At 47.8% G+C, this 20,436-nt stretch overlaps 5 protein-coding genes and 1 non-coding gene across 7 annotated transcripts; 2 read left to right on the top strand and 4 right to left on the bottom strand.

Moving 5' to 3' along the window:
- Positions 1-1,177: 1,177 nt before the first annotated feature.
- Positions 1,178-3,930, top strand: LOC124679173 (oligopeptide transporter 4-like). Its single transcript, XM_047214979.1, has 7 exons — positions 1,178-1,399; positions 1,473-1,730; positions 1,848-1,945; positions 2,029-2,592; positions 2,696-2,948; positions 3,025-3,207; positions 3,313-3,930. Exons 1-7 carry the CDS (start codon positions 1,178-1,180, stop codon positions 3,928-3,930), a joined length of 2,196 nt encoding a protein of 731 aa, XP_047070935.1.
- Positions 3,931-5,120: 1,190 nt separating this feature from the next.
- On the bottom strand, positions 5,121-5,281 carry LOC124679830. Its single transcript, XR_006995261.1, has one exon. It is a non-coding gene; the product is annotated as a U1 spliceosomal RNA (small nuclear RNA).
- Positions 5,282-5,783: 502 nt separating this feature from the next.
- LOC124675737 (UV-B-induced protein At3g17800, chloroplastic-like) lies at positions 5,784-8,565 on the bottom strand. 2 transcript variants are annotated; one of them, XM_047211812.1, is made up of 4 exons: positions 8,398-8,565; positions 7,256-7,533; positions 6,292-7,074; positions 5,784-6,027 (listed from the first exon to the last, which is right to left on the bottom strand). In XM_047211812.1, exons 1-4 carry the CDS (start codon positions 8,494-8,496, stop codon positions 6,006-6,008), a joined length of 1,182 nt encoding a protein of 393 aa, XP_047067768.1. In that variant the 5' UTR covers positions 8,497-8,565; the 3' UTR covers positions 5,784-6,005. The 2 variants fall into 2 exon arrangements, with proteins under 2 accessions (XP_047067768.1, XP_047067767.1); XM_047211811.1 differs by having other exon boundaries at positions 5,784-5,975; positions 6,270-7,074; positions 8,398-8,564.
- Positions 8,566-11,255: 2,690 nt separating this feature from the next.
- LOC124676291 (protein AE7-like) lies at positions 11,256-13,055 on the bottom strand (the record flags this gene model as incomplete). The annotated part of the gene is given in 5 exon segments (XM_047212375.1): positions 11,256-11,701; positions 11,801-11,846; positions 12,388-12,487; positions 12,585-12,690; positions 12,890-13,055. Coding segments are annotated over 5 exon segments (477 nt in total). The 3' UTR covers positions 11,256-11,600.
- Positions 13,056-14,255: 1,200 nt separating this feature from the next.
- LOC124671287 (26S proteasome non-ATPase regulatory subunit 13 homolog B-like) lies at positions 14,256-18,649 on the top strand. The gene is made up of 7 exons (XM_047207679.1): positions 14,256-14,322; positions 14,555-14,808; positions 16,277-16,723; positions 16,803-16,883; positions 17,762-17,958; positions 18,063-18,162; positions 18,259-18,649. Exons 1-7 carry the CDS (start codon positions 14,256-14,258, stop codon positions 18,442-18,444), a joined length of 1,332 nt encoding a protein of 443 aa, XP_047063635.1. The 3' UTR covers positions 18,445-18,649.
- Positions 18,650-18,901: 252 nt separating this feature from the next.
- LOC124671286 lies at positions 18,902-19,384 on the bottom strand. Its single transcript, XM_047207678.1, has one exon. It carries the CDS (start codon positions 19,382-19,384, stop codon positions 18,902-18,904), a length of 483 nt encoding a protein of 160 aa, XP_047063634.1.
- Positions 19,385-20,436: the final 1,052 nt, after the last annotated feature.

The raw sequence follows: 20,436 nt of genomic DNA, 5'->3' as shown, positions 1-20,436 counted from the left end.
TCGGGAGCGTGCACCTCAACATCAGCGTCGGTGGCGTTCTCCGACTTTCTAACCTGAGGAAGGCCCGCCTGGCTCCGGTATGGCCCCCGGTCGCGCAGCAATCGGAGGAGCGGCACTGCCATCTCCCTGACTCCCGGCGCCACCGCGAGATGCCATCCAGCGCACACAGCAGGGGCCCATGAGGCCTAGATCGGGCCCAAATCTCACCCGCATGGCCTAGATCGGGCCTAGATCTCGCCCGCGCCGCCCTACTTCCGCGCCACGCCGCCGGAGGTCGCCGTTGTCCGAACCAGAACCCCGAAGCTCCGCCACCACTGTTCCCTGCCGCTAGAAGATGGGGCCGAGCCGCCGCCGCTCGAGAACAGCCACCGTCGTCGCAGCTGCAGCCGACAGCACCCCCCGAGCATGCCTGCGCTACCATGAGGTCCGCCGCGCCCCTCGCCAAGCACGCCGCCCTCGATGGTCACCGCAACTCGTGCCGTTTCTCCGCGCGAAGGGGAAGGAGAGCCTCACCGACGTCGTTCGGCGGCGGCGAGGAGAGGTGAGGGGATGAGGAGGAGGACTGGAGGTGGGAGGCTAGGGTGCCCTCCCCGTCGCCCACGGGAGCGACGCAGGAGGGCACAATGGAACTTATTCAAATGGCAGGTTGGGGCGGCGTCAACGGAACGCGGTTGAAAACGGAGGCGCCCCAAAAGCGACACCTCCTTGCGGCAACCCCAAACGACCTATCCGGTGCATTTGCCGGGCACGATTTGAGGGACACGGCTGGAGATGCTTAAAACGTAAAAAATGATGATACACTATAATCCAAATTCAGTGCCCTGTATTACATCATCCGTTGAAGACCTCCTCGATGAGTACGCAGCTCGCGGTATAAATGGAAGATAGACCAGCCACTAGCTAGGTGTGACACGGATGTCATTCTCCGGGAACGAGTTTTTTTTTTACTGACCGGGGAATCTACAAATTAGTTGAGATAAATAAGCCAGGGCTACTCCGAGGAACGGAGGAAGTAAGTTAGTTGAGATTCCCTAAAAAAAAAAGTTACTCCGTAGTTGAGATTCCCAATCTTGGTTCAAATAACAGCCTTCTGAGATCTCCTTTGCAGTATAATAGTTGTGGCCGACGCCTCCTCTCGTCCCGAACAAAACCAGTACGGCCGGCGAAAGGCAGGAATATGGAGATCGATCATCCAGCCGGCCGCGCCGCCGATGAGGACGATGTTTCGCCGGTCGAGCAGGTCCGGCTGACGGTGCCGACGACCGATGACCCGACGCTGCCGGTATGGACGTTCCGGATGTGGACGATGGGCTTCATCTCCTGCGCGCTTCTCTCCTTCGTCAACCAGTTCTTCGCATACCGCAGCGAGCCCATCGTCATCAGCCAGATCACCATCCAGGTCAGTACTGCAAATCTGCAATAGCAAGCACGCAACCATGTAGGAGGAATTCAAGGATCGCGCATGCATGCAGGTGGCGGCGCTGCCCATAGGGCACTTGATGGCACGGGTGCTGCCGGAGAAGAAGTTCAGACTGTTCGGCCGTGAGTGCTCACTGAACCCAGGGCCCTTCAACGTGAAGGAGCACGTGCTGATCTCCATCTTCGCCAACGCCGGCGCCGCCTTCGGCGGCGGCAACGCCTACGCGATCGGCATCATCACCATCATCAAGGCGTTCTACAAGCGCAACATCTCCTTCGTGACCAGCCTGCTCCTCATCATCACGACTCAGGTGATAGATCTGTTCAGTTTGTCGTTTAAGCTAGTTCGCATTGTTTCATGCGTTACCTGGTAGTTAACTCGATCTATCAGCTGTCAGTTTCTGAACCCGATCGATGTTCACTTGCAGGTATTGGGTTACGGATGGGCAGGGCTGATGAGAAAATACGTGGTGGAACCAGCACACATGTGGTGGCCGCAGAGTCTCGTGCAGGTTTCTCTCATGAGGTATGTGTCCATACGCCGGATCGATTGATCAACTAGCACTTGATTTTGTCTACGTACGTACACTGACAACTAGAATTTGACAGGGCGATGCACGAGAAAGAGAGGCGGCGGATGACGCGCGGCAAGTTCTTCCTGATCGCGCTCATCTGCAGCTTCGCGTGGTACATTGTCCCGGGGTACCTCTTCCCGACTCTGACGGCCATCTCGTGGGTGTGCTGGGTGTACCCGAAATCCATCACCATGCAGCAGATCGGCTCCGGCCTGAACGGCCTCGGCGTTGGCGCCTTCACCCTCGACTGGTCCGTGGTCGCCTCCTTCCTGGGGAGCCCCCTCGTCTCACCCTTCTTCGCCACCGCCAACGTCTTCGTCGGCTACATCGTGTTCGTCTACGGCATGCTGCCCATCTCCTACTGGGTGCTCAACCTCTACAACGCCAGCACCTTCCCCCTCTTCTCCAACGACCTCTACACCGGCTCCGGCCAGCTCTACAACATCTCCGCCATCGTCAACGACAAGTTCGAGATCGACATGGACGCCTACGCGCAGCAGGGCAAGATCCACCTCAGCCTCTTCTTCGCCGTCAGCTATGGCCTCGGCTTCGCCACCATCGCCGCCACGCTGTCCCATGTCATCCTATTCTATGGAAAGTATGTCTCGTCGTCGTATACCACTGATTGATATCACCTGTTTTTGTGTTGTAGCTATATATACATGTATTTGTCGAATGCTTGATTTTGCTTCTGCTTGAAGGGAAATGTGCCAGAGGTACAAGGAGTCCTTCAAGGGCAAGCCGGACGTGCACACGAGGCTGATGAGGAGGTACGAAGACATACCCAACTGGTGGTTCTACCTCTTGCTCGCGGCGTCCATGGCCGTGTCCTTGGTGCTCTGCACCGTGTTCAAGGAGGAGATTCAGCTGCCGTGGTGGGGGCTCCTCTTGGCCTGCGTCATGGCATTCATCTTCACGCTCCCCATCAGTGTCATCACCGCAACCACAAACACGGTACATGCAAATATTAACTGTGTATCGAACCGATCGGCATGCACGACTGTTAGTTAATTCTTGTGTTGCATTGCAGACGCCAGGGTTGAACATCATCACGGAGTATTGCTTGGGGCTGATCATGCCCGGGAAGCCGATTGCCAACGTGTGCTTCAAGGTGTACGGCTACATGAGCATGAACCAGGCCGTCTCCTTCCTTACCGACTTCAAGCTTGGCCACTACATGAAGATTCCCCCAAGGTCCATGTTCCTAGTGCAGGTACTAGTTCACATCAAGCACAAAGGATCAAGCCTGACAGATTATTTCCTAGCAAACGTATATATTGATGCATTCTTGAGAAACAACTAATGCATGAATTTCCAGTTCGTTGGGACAATTGTGGCGTCGACAGTGAACACAGTGGTGGCATGGTGGCTGCTGACGACGGTGCCGCACATTTGCGAGAAGGACCAGCTGCCCGAGAGCAGCCCCTGGACTTGCCCGGGCGACCACGTCTTCTTCGACGCGTCCGTCATCTGGGGCCTGGTTGGCCCGCGCCGCATCTTCGGGCCACTTGGCTACTACAACGCGCTCAACTGGTTCTTCCTCGTCGGGCTTGCCGGGCCCGTCATCGTCTGGCTCTTCGCCAGGGCGCTGCCGCGGCACGCCGGCTGGATCAGCCTCATCAACATGCCCGTCATCCTGGGGGCCACGGCTATGATGCCGCCGGCGTCGGCGCTCAACTACACAGCGTGGTGCTTCGTCGGCACAGTGTTCAACTTCTTCGTGTTCCGCTACCGCAAGGGGTGGTGGAAGCGGTACAACTACGTGCTGTCGGCGGCCATGGACGGCGGCGTGGCCATCATGGGGGTGCTCATCTACTTCGCGCTCAGCAGCGAGGGCAACCAGCTCGACTGGTGGGGTTCCAGGGGAGAGTACTGTGATCTTGCCACCTGCCCCACCGCCAAGGGCGTGCTCGTGGACGGCTGCCCGGTCCTCTGAATTGAATCCTCTTGGAACAAGAATCACATAGCTATCAGCCTAGTGTGCTTCTTCTTTGTCAATTGGAGATTTAGATTTAGATCGTTCAGACTGTCTGAGTTCGCATAGGTTAGTAAAGCCACGGTTGTTTAATGGAAGTATGTCCTTCTTCTTTAGTATTGTGTAAATATTCGAAAAATAGCATTCTGTTTAGAAGACGTAACTCACTTTCTGTCATTGAGACATTTTCTTGTTTAGTCTTATTTAGCACTCCTTCCGTTCAATAATTCTTGTTATGGTTTTAACTGAATCGAGTATTGCGGAAATAATTGAAGCAGTGTGACTGTGAGTGGCGCTCAACTTCGATGGAAGGGTAAAGCTGTTTGGCGACCCTCTTCTATGAAGGATATAAAGATAACCACATATGTTTGGGGGTTGCCACCAGTGAGAAAGCAACACCAAACTTGATTTTTTTTTTCAAACGATCCAGGGGATTGAATTTTCATTATCAGTGAGATAACGAAAATACAGCAGTATTCAGCAAAAGGAAAAAAAAACAAGGGGGTAGCGCCGCCTAATGCTAACGTTTATAGAGTATTTTTACAGACCAGGATCAGCCACAGATTAAAACCCCAGCATAAAGCAAAGAGGGCTGGTAGCGAACTGGAACAAAATCCAGCAAAATATCAAGTTTTCATCTTGCTTTTTCATCATCAGTGGAGTCTTTTTTTTTGCTTCAGGTAGTATTTAAAAGAGATGATTTTTGATATAATTTAAAAGAGATGATTTTTGATTGTTCGGCATGATAGCTCAGTTTAAATCGATGTCAGGTAAAACAAGAGATGCTATTTTGACGTGTTGTATGTGCTCTCCAAACTGAATGCGGGAGGACACATCTGATTAGTCATGGCCACCGAGGAAACAGCTCACACACCATGGCAAGTACCGGTCACCACCCGTCCAAGGAGAAAGAGCATACACGCACCACTCTCTAGGGTGGAAGCCTAGGCTTGCTAGGGTTACAGTGGAAACTGATATATGTGTGCCACTCTCTAGGTCGAATGTGTTGGCTAGATAGGGTTCGGTTGCCACCAATGTATTGTGCCACAATTGGGTGAGCGTTCCTAGTATTGATGATTACAATTGAGAAAGTAAGGAAATTTGAAATTTCAACAAAATTGCAATTTTCGGCAAAAGTTCAAGTTTTTTTGGTAGGGGCCGCGCGAACGCGTACCCCCTCTACCACAAATTACAACATCCATTCTCCCACTTGGGGAGATGGTAAGCCAATGCTCCTCCCAAGTGCAATGGAAGGCACCAACTTAGGCCATAGGTCTTCTTGATCACCCATAGACCCCGTTCAGGTAAGTGATTATTACGGTACCCCTGGGTGTCAATTTAAACCCTGAAGCTTCCGGCTCTCTGATCTCGCCAGGCGATGTGGTACTACTATTTATCGGTAATTGACGTTGAGCGAGGTTATTTTCTCTGCGGCTATGGCTTCGTTGCCAATTCAAGCCCACCACAAAGGCCCAGCTCAGCAACGCTGTGATTCTGCTAAAAAAAAGCAACCCTGTGATGTGCACGCCTCGTTAGGCAAAACATCAGACACGGGTTCAGTCGGATACACTACGCCTGCATACGGCGCGATGAGCCCTGCCACGCGCACGGCGTAGCTGGATGCAGAGTGCTGTAGCGTGGCCAGTTCCATGGAAAATGATGGCCAGCTCGCCAGGTCCAAGTTTGAAACGCAAGTACAGAGAAAACTGGAGAAAGAGGCCTCAAATTTTTGCGACAGAAAAGTTAAAACTACAAGCTATTCATTACTCAAGAACCATGAGGTTATGTGCTAGATCAACAAGATTACTTCAAAGAGCAAAACTGTAAAGAGAATATTACATCATTGACAAAAATTTACTTTCCGCTCCTCTGTTAAATTACAGTCTGGATCTAGGGGTCATCGACCTATTCTGCCCCATGGCTGTTGCTGTACAGAGCAAGAGCATCGAACTATACTGAAAAACATGTCGGAGGTGGACTGGACCCTAAGCTAACAAATGCACATAAGACCATTTCCAGAATTAATAAATACACAATCAACTGTTAACAAAATGGTATTTAGATTCTAAATGAGCAGGACTGTAAAGAGATTAGTATATCATAAGACAAAATAACTTTTTGCTCCTCTGTTAAATTACAGTCTGGATCTACAAGGGGCCAATGCAGCCATTGGTGCCCCATAGCTGCTGCTGATAGAGAGAAAGAGCCTCTGATGTGCTGAAAAAGCATATCAGAGGTGGACTGGATCCTAACCTATCAAATGCACAGAAAATCATTTCCAGATTAACAAATACACACAATCAACTGTTAACAAAATGGTATTTAGATTCTACATGGCTCTCGGCTTCCCACAAAAAGGCTCCAAATCCAGCAGCCTCCAGAACAAGGTTAGTGAGCTCCGTAAACGTAAGCGTCACCGTTTTACCGTCTTGAGCATTAACGGAGCCATCGTCCAGCACCTTAATATCCGGCCGTCCAAACAGGGCCTGTGTTTGCTTCTCTATCAGCGAAACGGATTCCTTGGATCTGATGGTGGCGTATCTTTGCAATGTGTCGGCATCCAGGCGCTTAACATAAGACCTCAACTTGTTCGGATTTGTTTCCTCATCATCGTCCAAATCAACAACCTCCCCGTCAGGCGATATCTGCACCAAAGACTCCATGTCCCAGAACGGATTGGGCTGCAGGTCTCGTTCAGATACTACCTGCTCCTTGAGGCTTGGTGGGAGTGTCTTCATGTTCTTCTCGAGCTGGAATCGCTCGTCAACCCTCTTGAGGAAGTAGCCGTACATGATGGATGCTGCGTAAAGCTTTCCAAGATTTAAGTTGCTGATTTCAACAACAGTGTCTAGTGGTGCCGCCGCCTGTTCTCCCATTATAAGACTGAGATGGCTCTGTATCATCTCCAGAGCATCTTGCGAGTGTACGCTCTGCAGCTTATGCTCTTGGTTAGGCAACGTGGTTATATCACGTACAGGGCCACCTGATGGTGATAATGCAGGTGTCATTGATATGTCATTTTCCATGAACTTGAACAAAATCCAACAGTAGATGATCTCTTCTAGGGTATTCTGCCTCTCCTTCTCTTTGATTTCTGCAATTCTCCTGCAGTTCAATAAGCATAATTCATCAAACATACATATTTCGGTAGAAGATCTAATGCCTTATCCTTTCTATACCATTTACTAATTAGCAGCATATTTTATACTTCAGGAGTAGTAAACACGGGACATGACTACTTGTTGCTGACTTCACGAAAATAATTCCTATAAACTATGAGACTTACTTGTAAAGGAGATCCTGGGGAACTTTTGCGGCCTCTTCCTTTTGTGCATCTTTCTCCGATTGCAGGTTCTCAAGTTGTTGATCAACTGTTACAGGTATTAGGTGAGGTTCTGCTTGCAGTATGTGCACCAGAAGTTGACCGCTTGGGGTTTCGAATCTAAGCGGAGCAAGTTGTGTCTCGCCATCACCAGACTCCATTCTTGCTCTAACTTTAAAGCTCCTTGTTCTGTAACTATTAACTTGGAATCCAGCTTTAGTACGGCTGGCACAAGGGAAGCCCTGTAGAACAGCAAAATATCATCCGGCTGACCAAAATAAATTTCTTCAAATGGGAGATATGAAACGCATATACAAATATGGCACTATTTCCAACTCAGCTAAGAAATCATGGCATAAGCATCGCAATGCCGCGCCAGTGCATAAAGATACTGACTAACGAATACACGAGTTGAGCAGAAAGTTCTAGGGTGAAAAAAATTCAGTTATCACCTGTCACCAACCAACGTGAAGGAAAACGTACACATGTATTACAAAATAAAAATCGGGCACAATCAACACCTCAACGAACACATCCAGAGTGAACAAGATTCGTTTTCCGGAACCGACTGCACCAGACCAGATGACACAACTATGGACGACATGAAATCTGGCTGAAATCCTTGTAAATAGGCACATGAGAAGAGTTGGTGTTGCGCTTGTAGGCGTTATGAACAAGTAAAATATTGACAGCATAGCATACTAGAAGCGATGGCGCTTTAGGAGATTCAGCAAATTGCGCAGCAGTTGTGTGCAAGGCATGGTTGTTCTTCAGACTTCCACCGGTTATAGGTATCTTTTCAGCTAAGATTAGACCAAGTCGAAATCTACACGAAAAATAACTAAACTACAAACGTGATGTGTTGTGGTTGAGCAAGCACGTTAGCCAAAGTCGTTATGGGCCATCGCACGCACACCTAAGTTCCAGCACCACACAAAACCTTGGCGCAGCACTGCTCAGATCGGCAATTACAGTCCACAGAAACAGAGCAAGCACACATAAGCTGTAGGAGCAAATCTATAGAGCCGCAGGCCGCTAGCAAATCACGAGCCGGATCCCACTTCAGTACTTGGAGCTAGGAAATGGAAGCGATGGGCTGTACGTACCTTGCAGAGGAGGCGGCTGGAGCGCGGCCTGGCGAGGGAGCAGGAGGATGCCGGGGAGGGGGAGGCGAGGAGCAGCGCCGCGTCTGCCCACGCCGACATGGTCGCGCCGCCGAGCGAGGGAAGAGGGGCAGCGACGCCTCTCTGGGTACCCGGGAGGTGGGATTCCGTCCGCTGTTTGGGGTCCGGAGATTTTGTTGGCGAACGAATGTGGACAGGTTGCGGAGTGAGAGACCCGGCCGGGACGGAGCAGTGGAGAGATATTGGCATCCTGCCTGCGCAGCTGATCTTTTTTATCTGGAGCGCGCGTGGCTGGCCTGGTTGCGCGACGCGAGCACGAGCGAGAGCGATTCCTTCCCGTCCCCGCCAAGCGAAGCTCCGTGCAGCACTAGGCGCCGTGCCGTGAGCGTGCGGGACTGTTCCTAACTTTGTGTGCCACACAAAGCAGGTACTAGTTAGGTACGGTCCACGGCGATGTGTATATTCGTGGACTCAGAGCATTTGCCCTCCCCACGCCCAAATCCGGGCGAAAGTTTCGTTTGGATTAAAGGAAAATTTGGTCTGAAGAGCGTCGAAGTTGCAGCCGTCCCCCCGACAGGACACCTCCAACTTGCGGCATTTGACATATTTCAAACAAATTCAACATAAAATTTAACAAGTTCGACAAACAAGATTCAGAAAATTGCTGAAACAAATTCGGCAAAAATCAGTACAATGTTTAACAAGTGCTGAAATAAATGAAGCACACAATTTCACAAGTTTTGAAACAAATAAATAAAGACAGACTAGTTGGCGTTGCCTCGGAGCGTCCATATGTGCTCCACCAGATCATCTTGCAGCTGTTGATGCATTGTAGAGTCTCGGATCTCCTGGCGCATAGCAATAAAGGCGGCCCATGATGTCGGCACCTGGTGATTAGGCGCGTGCAAGAGGTCCTCTCTCTCATATGGTGCTTGTTGCTCAGCCAGAGGAACCGGATGTTTTCGCTCATTTTCAATAATTATATTGTGTAGGCACACACAGCAGTTCATCACCTCCCACATCTGATCTTTGGACCAAGTCATAGCGGGGAAACGGACGACAGCAAATCTCTGCTGGAGGACACCAAATGCACGCTCGACGTCTTTTTGGCAAGCTTCTTGTTTCTTCACAAACTCGCAAAGTTTGGGGGTGCTAGGTTTCGAGATACTCTTCACAAATGTTGCCCACTTTGGATAGATACCGTCTGCAAGGTAGTATCCTTTTTTGTAGTGCCGACCATTGATCACATAGTTCACCGGGGGAGCATGACCCTCAACAAGCTTGGAAAAGATCGGGGAGCAGTTTAGGACGTTGATGTCATTATTGGATCCAGGCATACCAAAGAAAGAGTGCCAAATCCAGAGATCATGGGTAGCCACTGCTTCAAATATCACAGTGCAGCCGTTTTTGTGACCATTGTACATTCCTCGCCACGCAAACGGACGAGTTCTTCTATTTTCAATGCATGCGATCAATGCTTCCAAGCATCCCCGGAAAACCCCTAGCTTCATTTGTTGCAAGGATCCTCCGAGTGTCTTCGACAATGGGTGATCTCAAGTAAAAGTTCCCGAACACCGCTATGACGGCCCCGTGAATCGGTGGAAACAATCAAGGGCGGTGGACTCCGCCATCCGAAGATAGTCATCCGCACCATCACCGGGAGCTCCATACGCCGAGCATCCTCATAGCCACCGTGCACTTCGCAGGTGACGAAAATCCAACCAAACCGAGTGCAATCCGCCTTGCATCCGAAGTAGGGGTCAAAGTCTCGGATGGCATATACAATTTGCGGAAATAGCTTTCTGCTCATCCCGAAACGACGCCGGAAAACACTCTCACCGTGCAATGGATTGTCGGCGAAGTAGTCGGCGTACAACATGCGGTAGCCCTCCATTCGTTGTCTCGGCTTGCACTTCCGGCGACTCGGTGCCGACCCACCACGTCGACCAGTTGCCAGTCCGGCGTACATGCTTGACAAGCAACCGAGGATCATCATGTGCTCCTCGTCTTGGGCGGCGGCAGCCATCTCTTCTCGCATAAGCTCGATGAACATCTGCTCCTCCTCTTCGTCCGAGTCCATGGCCGACGAGGCAAATGGACGAACACCTGACGGGCGTGGTCAAGGCAACCCGAGCCGCGAACGACGAGGAGTAGGCCAAAGTCGGAAAACAGGCCGGCGGAGGAGCGGCCAGATAGGCCTTCGTCGAAAGACGGCGGAATATAGGCAGGTGGAGAAGGAGAGATGGCGGAATCTGGGCAACAAGCCGGCGGCGAGAGAGATACGAGGGGTGGGGGAGATTTTGAGCGAGGTGGCGGTGGGGTTCGTGTGTCGAGTCGCCGACAGATCGGGCCCTTCCCCGCTTTTCACTCGTCCGGAGTCCCCGATAGATCCCCGGGGGACCGAGGATGGCGTGGGCTCGCCGGATGGATGAAGGGCCAAATCCGGACGAAAACGATGAACCAGGGGGCGCGACTGGGCCGAATTTCGACGTCCGGATGGAAAAAAACGACGCTCGGGGGCCTCGTCGGGGAGACGAGTGGAGATGCTCTCACAATTTGGGCTCAACTGAAGCATGTCCAAAAAAAAAAAGAATTGAGCGCAGAAGCATGGCAAATGACATAGAAGTTTCTTCAAAAAATGACATAGAAATCTCTCAGAAAAATTGACATAGAAAAGGATTAGAAACCAACACAAACCCTTCCCAGTATGAGGTATCTCATAGGGAAAAACTCCAATTTGACATAAAGATCTCTGGAAAAAATTGTCCTAGGAAAGGACCAGAAATTATCACAAAAATACTTCCCTGTAAACATGACCTATCTTATAAATAAGGCATGCGAGCTACAACCCAGGATAAGAGTAGCAGGAGATCTCTTCAGAGATGGCACTGATCATCGCCCACTCTTGATATACAGTCCAAACGTACACAAAAGAATGATACAGCAATCAGTTTCTTGAACAAAAAAAAACGAAACAGCACTAGAGGACCTACAGGTTACAACACAATAGCACAAACGGCAGCAATATGCTTTACAGAGAGGCGCAGAGCACCAGAATTCATGCACACATCCGGTGCCGCCCAAGGTATTATCTCAGATAAATTGCTACGCTCCATGGTGGAGAATAACCTGCGCTAGTCTGGAAATATATATCACCACATTGATTTCCATTTGCAATTCAGGTCTCAACCAAGCGTCGGTGACAAGCACTCCTCGACTATGTCCAGCAGATTTGAGTTTTCCAACGCGGCCGCGACACGTTCTTTGTCATTCAGTTGCTTGTTCACTGCAAAACAAGGCAAGGAAAACACTGAGATGATGCCATTCCACGGAAAAAAATGTGGTGACTCCTAAGCTATACAGCAGTAGCTTGCAGAACAAATACCGGCAAGTTCAGTTGCATGCGATCCAGGCGCCACCCTTATGTCCACCTACACACATCAGAAATGATCATGCTGTCCTTTTTATTAGAAGAAACTGTGAGCAGTAAGCAGCATGAAGATACAAGTTCCCCACCCTGTTGCTGAAGAAGGAAAAAGTCTACTCTACATAGCTTGTCTTCAATTTGCTTATGGACTACCATATATGTTCATGAGCTAACACTGTTTCTAACCATTAATGACGTTTCATTTACACCACACGTATCTGAAACAGAAATTGCACTTATTACACATAGAACTTTAAGGTATACATTCAGGCTAAATGAGTTACATCCGTAGTGTGTTTGCAAATTTTAATTCTGAATGATTCCCGCAGAAAACTTGTTCCATGATGGTAGTAGCCAGTGGTCGACACAGACGGAATGCCCAGCTCAGATTTCTAGGACTTCCTAAACTGTATATATTAATTAAAATCTCAACGGATTCAGTAACATATTCAGGCAGCTCATTAGTTTTCCCTTTCTCTTTTAGTCAGTTCATGGTACTATGTGAATCTAGGATAGCTTTTTTGTACTCCACACCCACCGCATACCTTGTAACGAGGAGGAAGGCTCCGCATGAGCTTCACACGTAGGCAAAGGCCAATAATAGTTGCCATACTGCAATGCTCCACTGTTGGGGTGAAAGTAACCCTGAAATAAATAAATAAATAAGGAATCCTCACAATTCAATTCCATTCAGAATCCTGGATAGTAGGATCAAAAATTCCAATATAGATGGTCAACTTACCGCACATGACTAAGCTCATCGTTGATTTCGACCGAGTCTTCAGTCACCACCTTAAGCTCTTCCAATGAGTATGGATGCTCCGGGTCCTTTATATCTCTAATATGATGTGAGAATATTAAGGAGTGCAAAAAGAATTATGATAGCAGGTCCTAGATCAAAGAGTATAGCAGGAAAGAAAGCTACACTAAAATACACGCAGGAAAGTAAGCTACACTAAAATACATACAGGAAAGTAAGCTACACTAAAATACATGCAGGAAAGTAAGCTACACTAAAATACATGCAGGAAAATCAATAGAGGATATCAAATATTTCTAGCTGGTCTATTGGCTCCACTGTATTTTCATCTTTGTTTTCGGGTGCTTCTCTGCTGCGCCTCTCTTTTTTCTCATGTACCACAGGGTTAGCATTTATCAACCCCATGACCATTTTTCCTCTGCACTGCACTAATTTGGCTTAGACAGAAAACTCCTGCAAGTTAAAAGAATGGAATTATGTCAACAATGGTATTAATCCCTTCTCTTCTCCAAGTATTTAACATCTAATGGAGCACCCTTCTTTTCAATCTAGATCTGCAACTGGTACTATTCTTCTAAAATGTTTACACATTACAACCAAGATTGAAGTAGAGCAAAATATCCAATAACAAATCTGACCCTTGGTCTGGCACCAACAGGTAGGTGTCAGATTTGGTTGAAGTTTTAAAACTAGTTCATGTTGCAAATGCAGAGTTTATCAAAAGCTCCATCCTTCAAACTATCCATGCAAATTTAATCCCACAACACTGAATAGCAAATTGACTTGTTAAGTAGAATCACATGGCAGTAGCAAAATGCAATAAATGCTAAGGAATGCTTATATTTCAAACTACTTAACAATGAACTAGATCACCTGAAGATATCTGGTCAAATATGTTTAGTTTAGGAATAAAACTACCCTTTCATCATTAAAAACCATGTTTCAGTTCATCAAAGTGATCAAACTTGAAAAAATTATCAATCAATAGAAACCACACAAGCCTAGATTTGTAAATATACCAGGGGAGATATACTACTCATTGCAAGCAGAACAATGATGAACCCCAAAGAGCATAATCACAAGCAGAATATCTGCATAATGTTGACCTTCAGTTGTGCTCTTCTTTACTCAATGTCAACCTGTCTGTCAACATCTACGCTAATAAAGTAAAAAGGCTTATCTCTTATGTTTAACGTTACTCGGGGATAGATAGAAAGTTGAGACCATGAGAAAGGGGCCATAACTTGTACACGTTTACATTGCTTTCTATCTAAACTGGACAATAACGTATGTAACTAAAATTGTCTAGTGAACACGGTAAGTTGGATGTTTGGTTTCTATCCTAAGTTGGTTGTTTGGTTTGATGATATATAGCCCTTGAGAGAAACAAATCTGCACTTCTTGGGAGAGACAAATAGCCCTTGAGAGAGACAAATCTGCACTTCTTGGGCCGCAAAACAGCAACCCTGGTTGGGGGCGCTCGCTCCTATTACAAATTGTTTCCATCTAAACTCTCCTAATCCACAATCCCTCGCAATTTTAAAGAAAATACACCTAAAGAAACTAGGGTTTTCAATTTCCGTCACCTAATCGTAAAAATTCTTGGGTAAGTATGTATAGGAGGGGAAGAGAAGTGGGAAAGAGAGACAGGAGATGAGGATACCTATCCTTCCGGACGTGCTTCTTTGCGCTGCCGCCGGTCGCAGGAGGGCGCGCACAAGTGCGTACGGGAGTGGCCGGTGAGCAGCGGCGCGGCGGCGGGAGGCGTTTTGCGCTCGTCTCGGTTGCGGTGCTCGCGTCGGGGAAGAGTAGACCAGTCAGTTTTCTTCCGATGGGGTCTTCAAGTCCGACTTTTCCTTTTTGTCCTAGTTGGGCTGGGCCAGCGCGGGCCGGGCTGTCACGGGCTGCTGAACCTACCGAGAGACGCTTTTCGAGGCCTGTTTCTGAGTAAGTGCGAATCCGACCGCACCGCGACCGAAACAGATCTCCAGCTCGTCTTCTTGGCCGGGAAGAAAGGAAGGGGAGGGGAGGAAGCGGCGGAGACCACCAGGCGATGGCGGCGCCGCTCGAGTTCCTGGAGACGCAGGGCGCGACGCGGCCCGAGCTGGCCGAGTGGTACGCCGCCCTCGCCGACCTCTACCAGCGGAAGCTCTGGCACCAGCTCACCCTCAAGCTCGACCAGTTCCTCGCCCTCGCCGTCGTCCAGGTCCGCTTTCGCTCGATCCGCCCCTCCCTCTTCCCCTCCTGGTAGCTAGTGTCCTGTAGCGCGGCGTGATCTGCTCTTAGACGCTCAAGGAGCCGCCCTTTTGGCCGGCTGTTAGGCTGAGGGCGGCCATGGGCGAGACGCCCTTGATCTCCCTGGAATATATTATTCGCCCTAAATGGAAACCTGGTTGTTGGAATTTAAGCCGGTACGGTTTTAGTTATTTTTTTGCCCGAAGCTAGCTCATGCACTCAACACTGTCCATTTAGAGATCCTTGCACAAAACTGGTTGGCCTGCTTCAGAGCAGTAGCATAATTCACTTCGTGACGAGTCATATACTGTAGATATATCCAAGTACCAGCGTGTTTTTCTTTGTTCATTTCATTTTCTATATACACAAAAATCTGAAAAGTGTAATCGTAGTAATTTTGTTGTATAGTAATGGATGCGATGTCACCCCTCTGATTGTAAGTACCTAGTTGTTGAAAGTTGAATCCAGTGAGGTTAGCTCGCTTTGACCGAAGCCCGCTATACACTGATCCCAAGCTGCCATTCAGCACTGTCCTTCCAGAGTTTCCTGCACAAAACTAGTTGGCCTGCTTCTGAGCAGCATCATAGTTCACTGTATTTTGTTAATTCTGTATGTTCCGGCCTGTTTATTTGTTCTGTACTGTGACATGTAAACCACTGATCTGCTGATGAATATATTGTGTGTCCTTCTCAATTCTCAGGTAGTTTTGCTATAAATTGCTAGACGAATCATATACTGTAGAGATATCAGAATACCAGCATGTTTTTCTTTGTTCATTTCATTTCATTGGCTATATACACAAAAATCTGAACAAGTGTAATCATAGTAATTTTGTTGTATATATAGTAGTGGATGTGACGTTGCCCGTCTGATTGTAAGTAGCTAGTTGTTGTAAGTTGAAACCAGTGAGCTAGCTGTACACTGATCCCAAGTTGCCATTCAGCACTGTCCTTCCAGAGTTTCCTGCACAAAACTAGTTGGCCTGCTTCTGAGCATCATCGTAATGCACAGTGTTGATTTGTTAATTCTGTATGTTCCGACCTGTGATTCTTGTGTACCGTAACCTGTGATCCACTGATCGGCTGATGATGATATTGAGCATCATTCTTTGGTATTTTTACTGGAATTGTGAGGCGACTCATATACTCTAGAGTTGTCCAAATGCCTGCATGTTTCTTTGTTCATTTTGTTAGCTATACACACAAAACCTGAAGGAAGTATAATTGTTGTATTTTCGTTGTGTAGTATAGTAATGCATGTAACATTGCAGTACGTTTATCATATTTTCTGTTGTGAAAACCCAAAGTTACTCATATGTGGATTTATCCTAATTCCTGCGATACTTCCATTATTTTGATCAACTGTTTGGTTCCTTTCTCGAGATATTCCTTTCCATGTCACAAGGCTTATCACCACTCTTGTCTTCTCCTTTTGTACAGGCGGGCGATGCTCTGATTCAGCTGTATAATCATTTCATCTCTGATTTCGAAACCAAGATCAACCTTCTTAAATTTGCTCACTTCACGGTAGTAGTTTCACGCCAGTATTCAGATAAAGATGCTGCTATCAACTACCTAGAAGGTGTAATTTCGAAGCTGCATGATACCAAGGAATCACGGGTTGAAGAGCCCATTCTGTATGTGAAGATGCAGATTGCAAATTATCTTCTTGAGAAAGGGAGTCAAAAGGAGTGTAAGAAATTGCTAGACGAGGGGAAAACCACTTTGGATGGCATGGTCGATGTTGACCCTTCAGTACATTCGACCTATTATTGGATATGTTCTCAGTACTACAAAGTCTGTCAAGACTATTCTGAATTTTATAAAAATGCTCTTCTCTATCTGGCATACACAACAGTGGAGTCACTTTCAGAACCATTCAAACAGGTATCATTGCTTACCAGGACTTTTGAGATGACAAATTGGATTCATAGTTGCTGTTTCTGATTTTCAATAACTCCTGCAGGACCTGGCATTTGACCTCTCACTTGCTGCTTTATTGGGTGACAACATATACAACTTCGGGGAGTTGCTTGCCCATCCAATCGTATGTCCTTACTTTATATGAGCATTTATTCTTTATTGTTCACTTACAGTCTACTTACTTGTGACACCCATGACTTACCCTTGTAATGAGCTAACTGTAGATTTAGTAATCCTTGAATTCTTGAGTGACACATGCTTGTATGTACATTGTTGATTGCCCCTTCCTGCTTACAAGATATGAAATTCATTGATATCCGTATGAAAGGGGGATGAACCGTTACATATAGCTCCCAGTCGTCCTAGTAGATCATAAACGAGTATTTATATTTAGTTTCTTGTAATCAAATCCTGTGTATTGCATTTTGGTCTGAAGGGTGTTTTTGCTCCATATTTCCATATGTTGCCTTGTGTAAGCTTATATATTTCCATTTTTGGAAAATGACTCGGCGACTATACAACGACTCAAAAAGCATGAGCATTGTATTTTTGCCTTTTGGTTATCTGAATGGTGTTTTTGCTCCATATGTATATACGTGTGTCTGCCTTGTGTAAGCTTATATCTAACTGATGATCTGGTCATTCATAATAATTGTCTCTTCATCTTTGCTATTTCGTGCCATTGACTAGGAGCAATTGCTACCATTAGCATACAAGTCTTTATTTTAAAAGCTGGGAATTAAAATGCGTTCTGTTGAAATATCTGGAGCTCAGTGTTAAAACAAAGTACTGTTCATATTTACCTTGTGTGGTTCAGTTCTTCAGTAAAATTTTGAAGCTGGTAGTAACATTACAATTAGTGTTCTTAGCTATATGTGGCTGAACTTGCCTCAGGCTATTTTTCAGATGTAGTGTCTTTTGTTCTGATTTATTACCACCACAATCTGCATAATTTTGCTGTATCAGCATGCACATCTAATTCCTCTCGTGGCTATCATGTAGATCCATAGCCTTGTGGGAACAGCGGTGGAGTGGATTTATCATATGTTGCAAGCCTTCAACTCTGGCAATCTAGCAGCCTATCAGGAACTCTGCAAAGTTCACGGCGCCGCCTTGGCTGCACAGCCTGCTTTGGCACAAAATGAGAGCGGGCTACTTGAGAAGATCAATATCCTCTGCTTGATGGAAATCATTTTCAGGTAATTCCCGTGGGTACAGTGCAAACCGAGAGGCTGATTGATGTTACACGTTTGCTACTATTCAGAGCATAGCTTTGTTCCCTAAATGTTTTTATCCATTGCAGTCGAGCATCTCAAGACCGTACAATTCCTTTGAGCACTATTGCTGAGCAAACCAGGCTATCAGTTGAAGATGTCGAGTATTTGCTAATGAAGAGCCTCTCTGTAAGTCCCGCACTCCCTTGTGGCTGTATGTATAGTATAGTTCCAGTGACAGTCAGAAGTGAAATGACGAAACGACTGCTGTCTTAACTGTTGCAGGCTCATCTAATCGAAGGCATAATCGATGAGGTTGATGGAACCGTCCACGTTTCGTGGGTGCAACCGAGGGTCCTTGGCATCGACCAAGTGAAATCGCTGCGTGACCGACTGGACACCTGGGTCGGGAAGGTGCACACGACTTTGCTATCTGTCGAAGCCGAGACGCCCGACTTGGTCTCTTCGTGATGTTCCTGGGGTGCCCTGGTGAACGATGACGGCTGTGACCTTATGGAGCGAAAGAAAGAACGAGGAACTTGAAATTTGTATTGATTCTTAGGCCGCAGGCTCGCGAAACCTAGAAAGATTTGTAAACATTGATCAGTGTCATTTTGTTGGACGTGTAACTCAGCTGTACGATCGGTCTTACTAAAATTTGCTTCTGATCCCCGAAGACCGAAGTGGATTGGAAAACAGTTGTCAGGGTTGGACGTCAATTGATATTTTTTTTTCCATTCTCTGCATTGACAATTATGCTAAATGACTCAACGTAACAGACATGCTAAACGGTAGATGGTAGAATCGGTAAGTATTCTTGCTTTTATGCATGAAGTTCCTATGCACATTGTGCACTAAACCAATCTATTGCAGTACAAAAAAGAACAAGTGTACTACTACTGTATGTTGTTTGAGTACAAAGCCCCTTTCAGTAGTAGCGAGCACATGAATAGCAGCAGGGACAACATCGACGGTCGAAAGTAGACGTCGGGGCGGTGCGGCGCAAGTAGGGATCATCCGGAATCACATCGTCAATGCACTGGCGCAGTTCGAGGATCACATCGTCAATGCACTGGCGCAGTCCGTCCTCGAAGCGATCCAGCTCGCGATCGTAGGAGCGCCTCCCGTCGACCAGGCTCCCGTTCACGCCCTTGCCGGGAGCGGGAGGGCAGCCCATGGCGAGCCACAGCCTGGCGCAGCCGTACGAGTAGCCGCCCGCCTCCGCGCGCCTGGCGGCGACGCTGACCACCTCCTCCGCCGCCTCGCCCACGACGATCTCGTTGGCCCAGTATTCGTCGGACCACAAAGGCTCGTACGTGCGTTGGGGTTGGGCTGTTGCCGGTGGGGCGCAGAGGAGGATGACGGTGGCGGCGAGGGGGAGCAGGCAGGGGCGGCGCACGGAGGTGGCCATACTAAATCTGGATACGGTTTTTTTTTTTTTTGAACTTTTAAATCTGGATACGGTGTTTGCAGGCTTCGTAAGTTTGAGTCGGGTCCGTTCTCTTTATTTTCTCTTCTAGAAACGGGTTCGCGTGGGACTAGTGAGGAAACGGCAAAATCTTTTGTTGAGAGCATAGCGGATCCATCAAAATTGGCTATCTAAGAGCATCTCTAACAGAGTCCGTAAAAGGCCCAAAACCAAAAAATAGCTACCAGTTTACGGGTTCGGTCCGAAAATGGCGCCGATCAGTGACCGTAAACGGCCAAAACTGAAAAATATTTTTTCGGGTTGCGTTCGGTTCGCTCCATCGACCTGTATTTGTAGGGGTCGAAAGGTCGAACTGAACGCTGAAACTGTACTTCTAGTGGTGTTTTGGCGGGCTGAAACTTCAGCTCCAAACAGTGCACTTCCGCCGGAAGACTACTGGAGTAGGACAAAATTCGATAAAATCTGGCCGAATGTCAACCAAATTTCGGCGAGCTCGCGACGGCATGGGGCGGCACAGGGCGGGGCGAGGCGAGCTCGCTGCGGCGTGGAGCGGCACGGGGCGGGCAAGCTCGTGGGCAGCTTGAGCTCGCGTGGGGCAGGGTGAGCTTGCTGCGGGGCGGAGCAGGCGTGAGCGGGGAGGAGCGGCGTGCGGTGACCCAGCATACCACTGCATGTTGTAGTATACAAGTCGTTGATATGATCTTTGCGAAGGGACTTCTTCACAATTTGCCATATCCCTCAGAGTGGTACAACAGAAACATTGCAGGTCATAACACTCCATACTTTATTACGGACATTGTCTTAACAAGTTGGTATTCTCACAGAGTCCTATGAGAACACCCTAAGATACTACTTAAGTACGATTACAACTCATAACAAATATAAAGAGAGCTCAACAACTTATTTAGGTAAGTTCTACGTTGCTCGGCTCTATGATGCTAGAGTATGTCACTACTCCTCCACCTCCGTGTCATCTGGTCCATAGACTATCCCATAGTCTACGCCTTCCACTCCGCCGTTGATGGCCTCCACCT

The sequence above is a fragment of the Lolium rigidum genome, chromosome 7 (genome assembly GCF_022539505.1).
Source record: "Lolium rigidum isolate FL_2022 chromosome 7, APGP_CSIRO_Lrig_0.1, whole genome shotgun sequence".
NCBI classification, from domain to species: Eukaryota; Viridiplantae; Streptophyta; class Magnoliopsida; order Poales; family Poaceae; genus Lolium; species Lolium rigidum.
The sequence above is the reverse complement of the archived record's forward strand: the minus strand, read 5'-3'. Positions and strand labels throughout refer to the sequence as shown.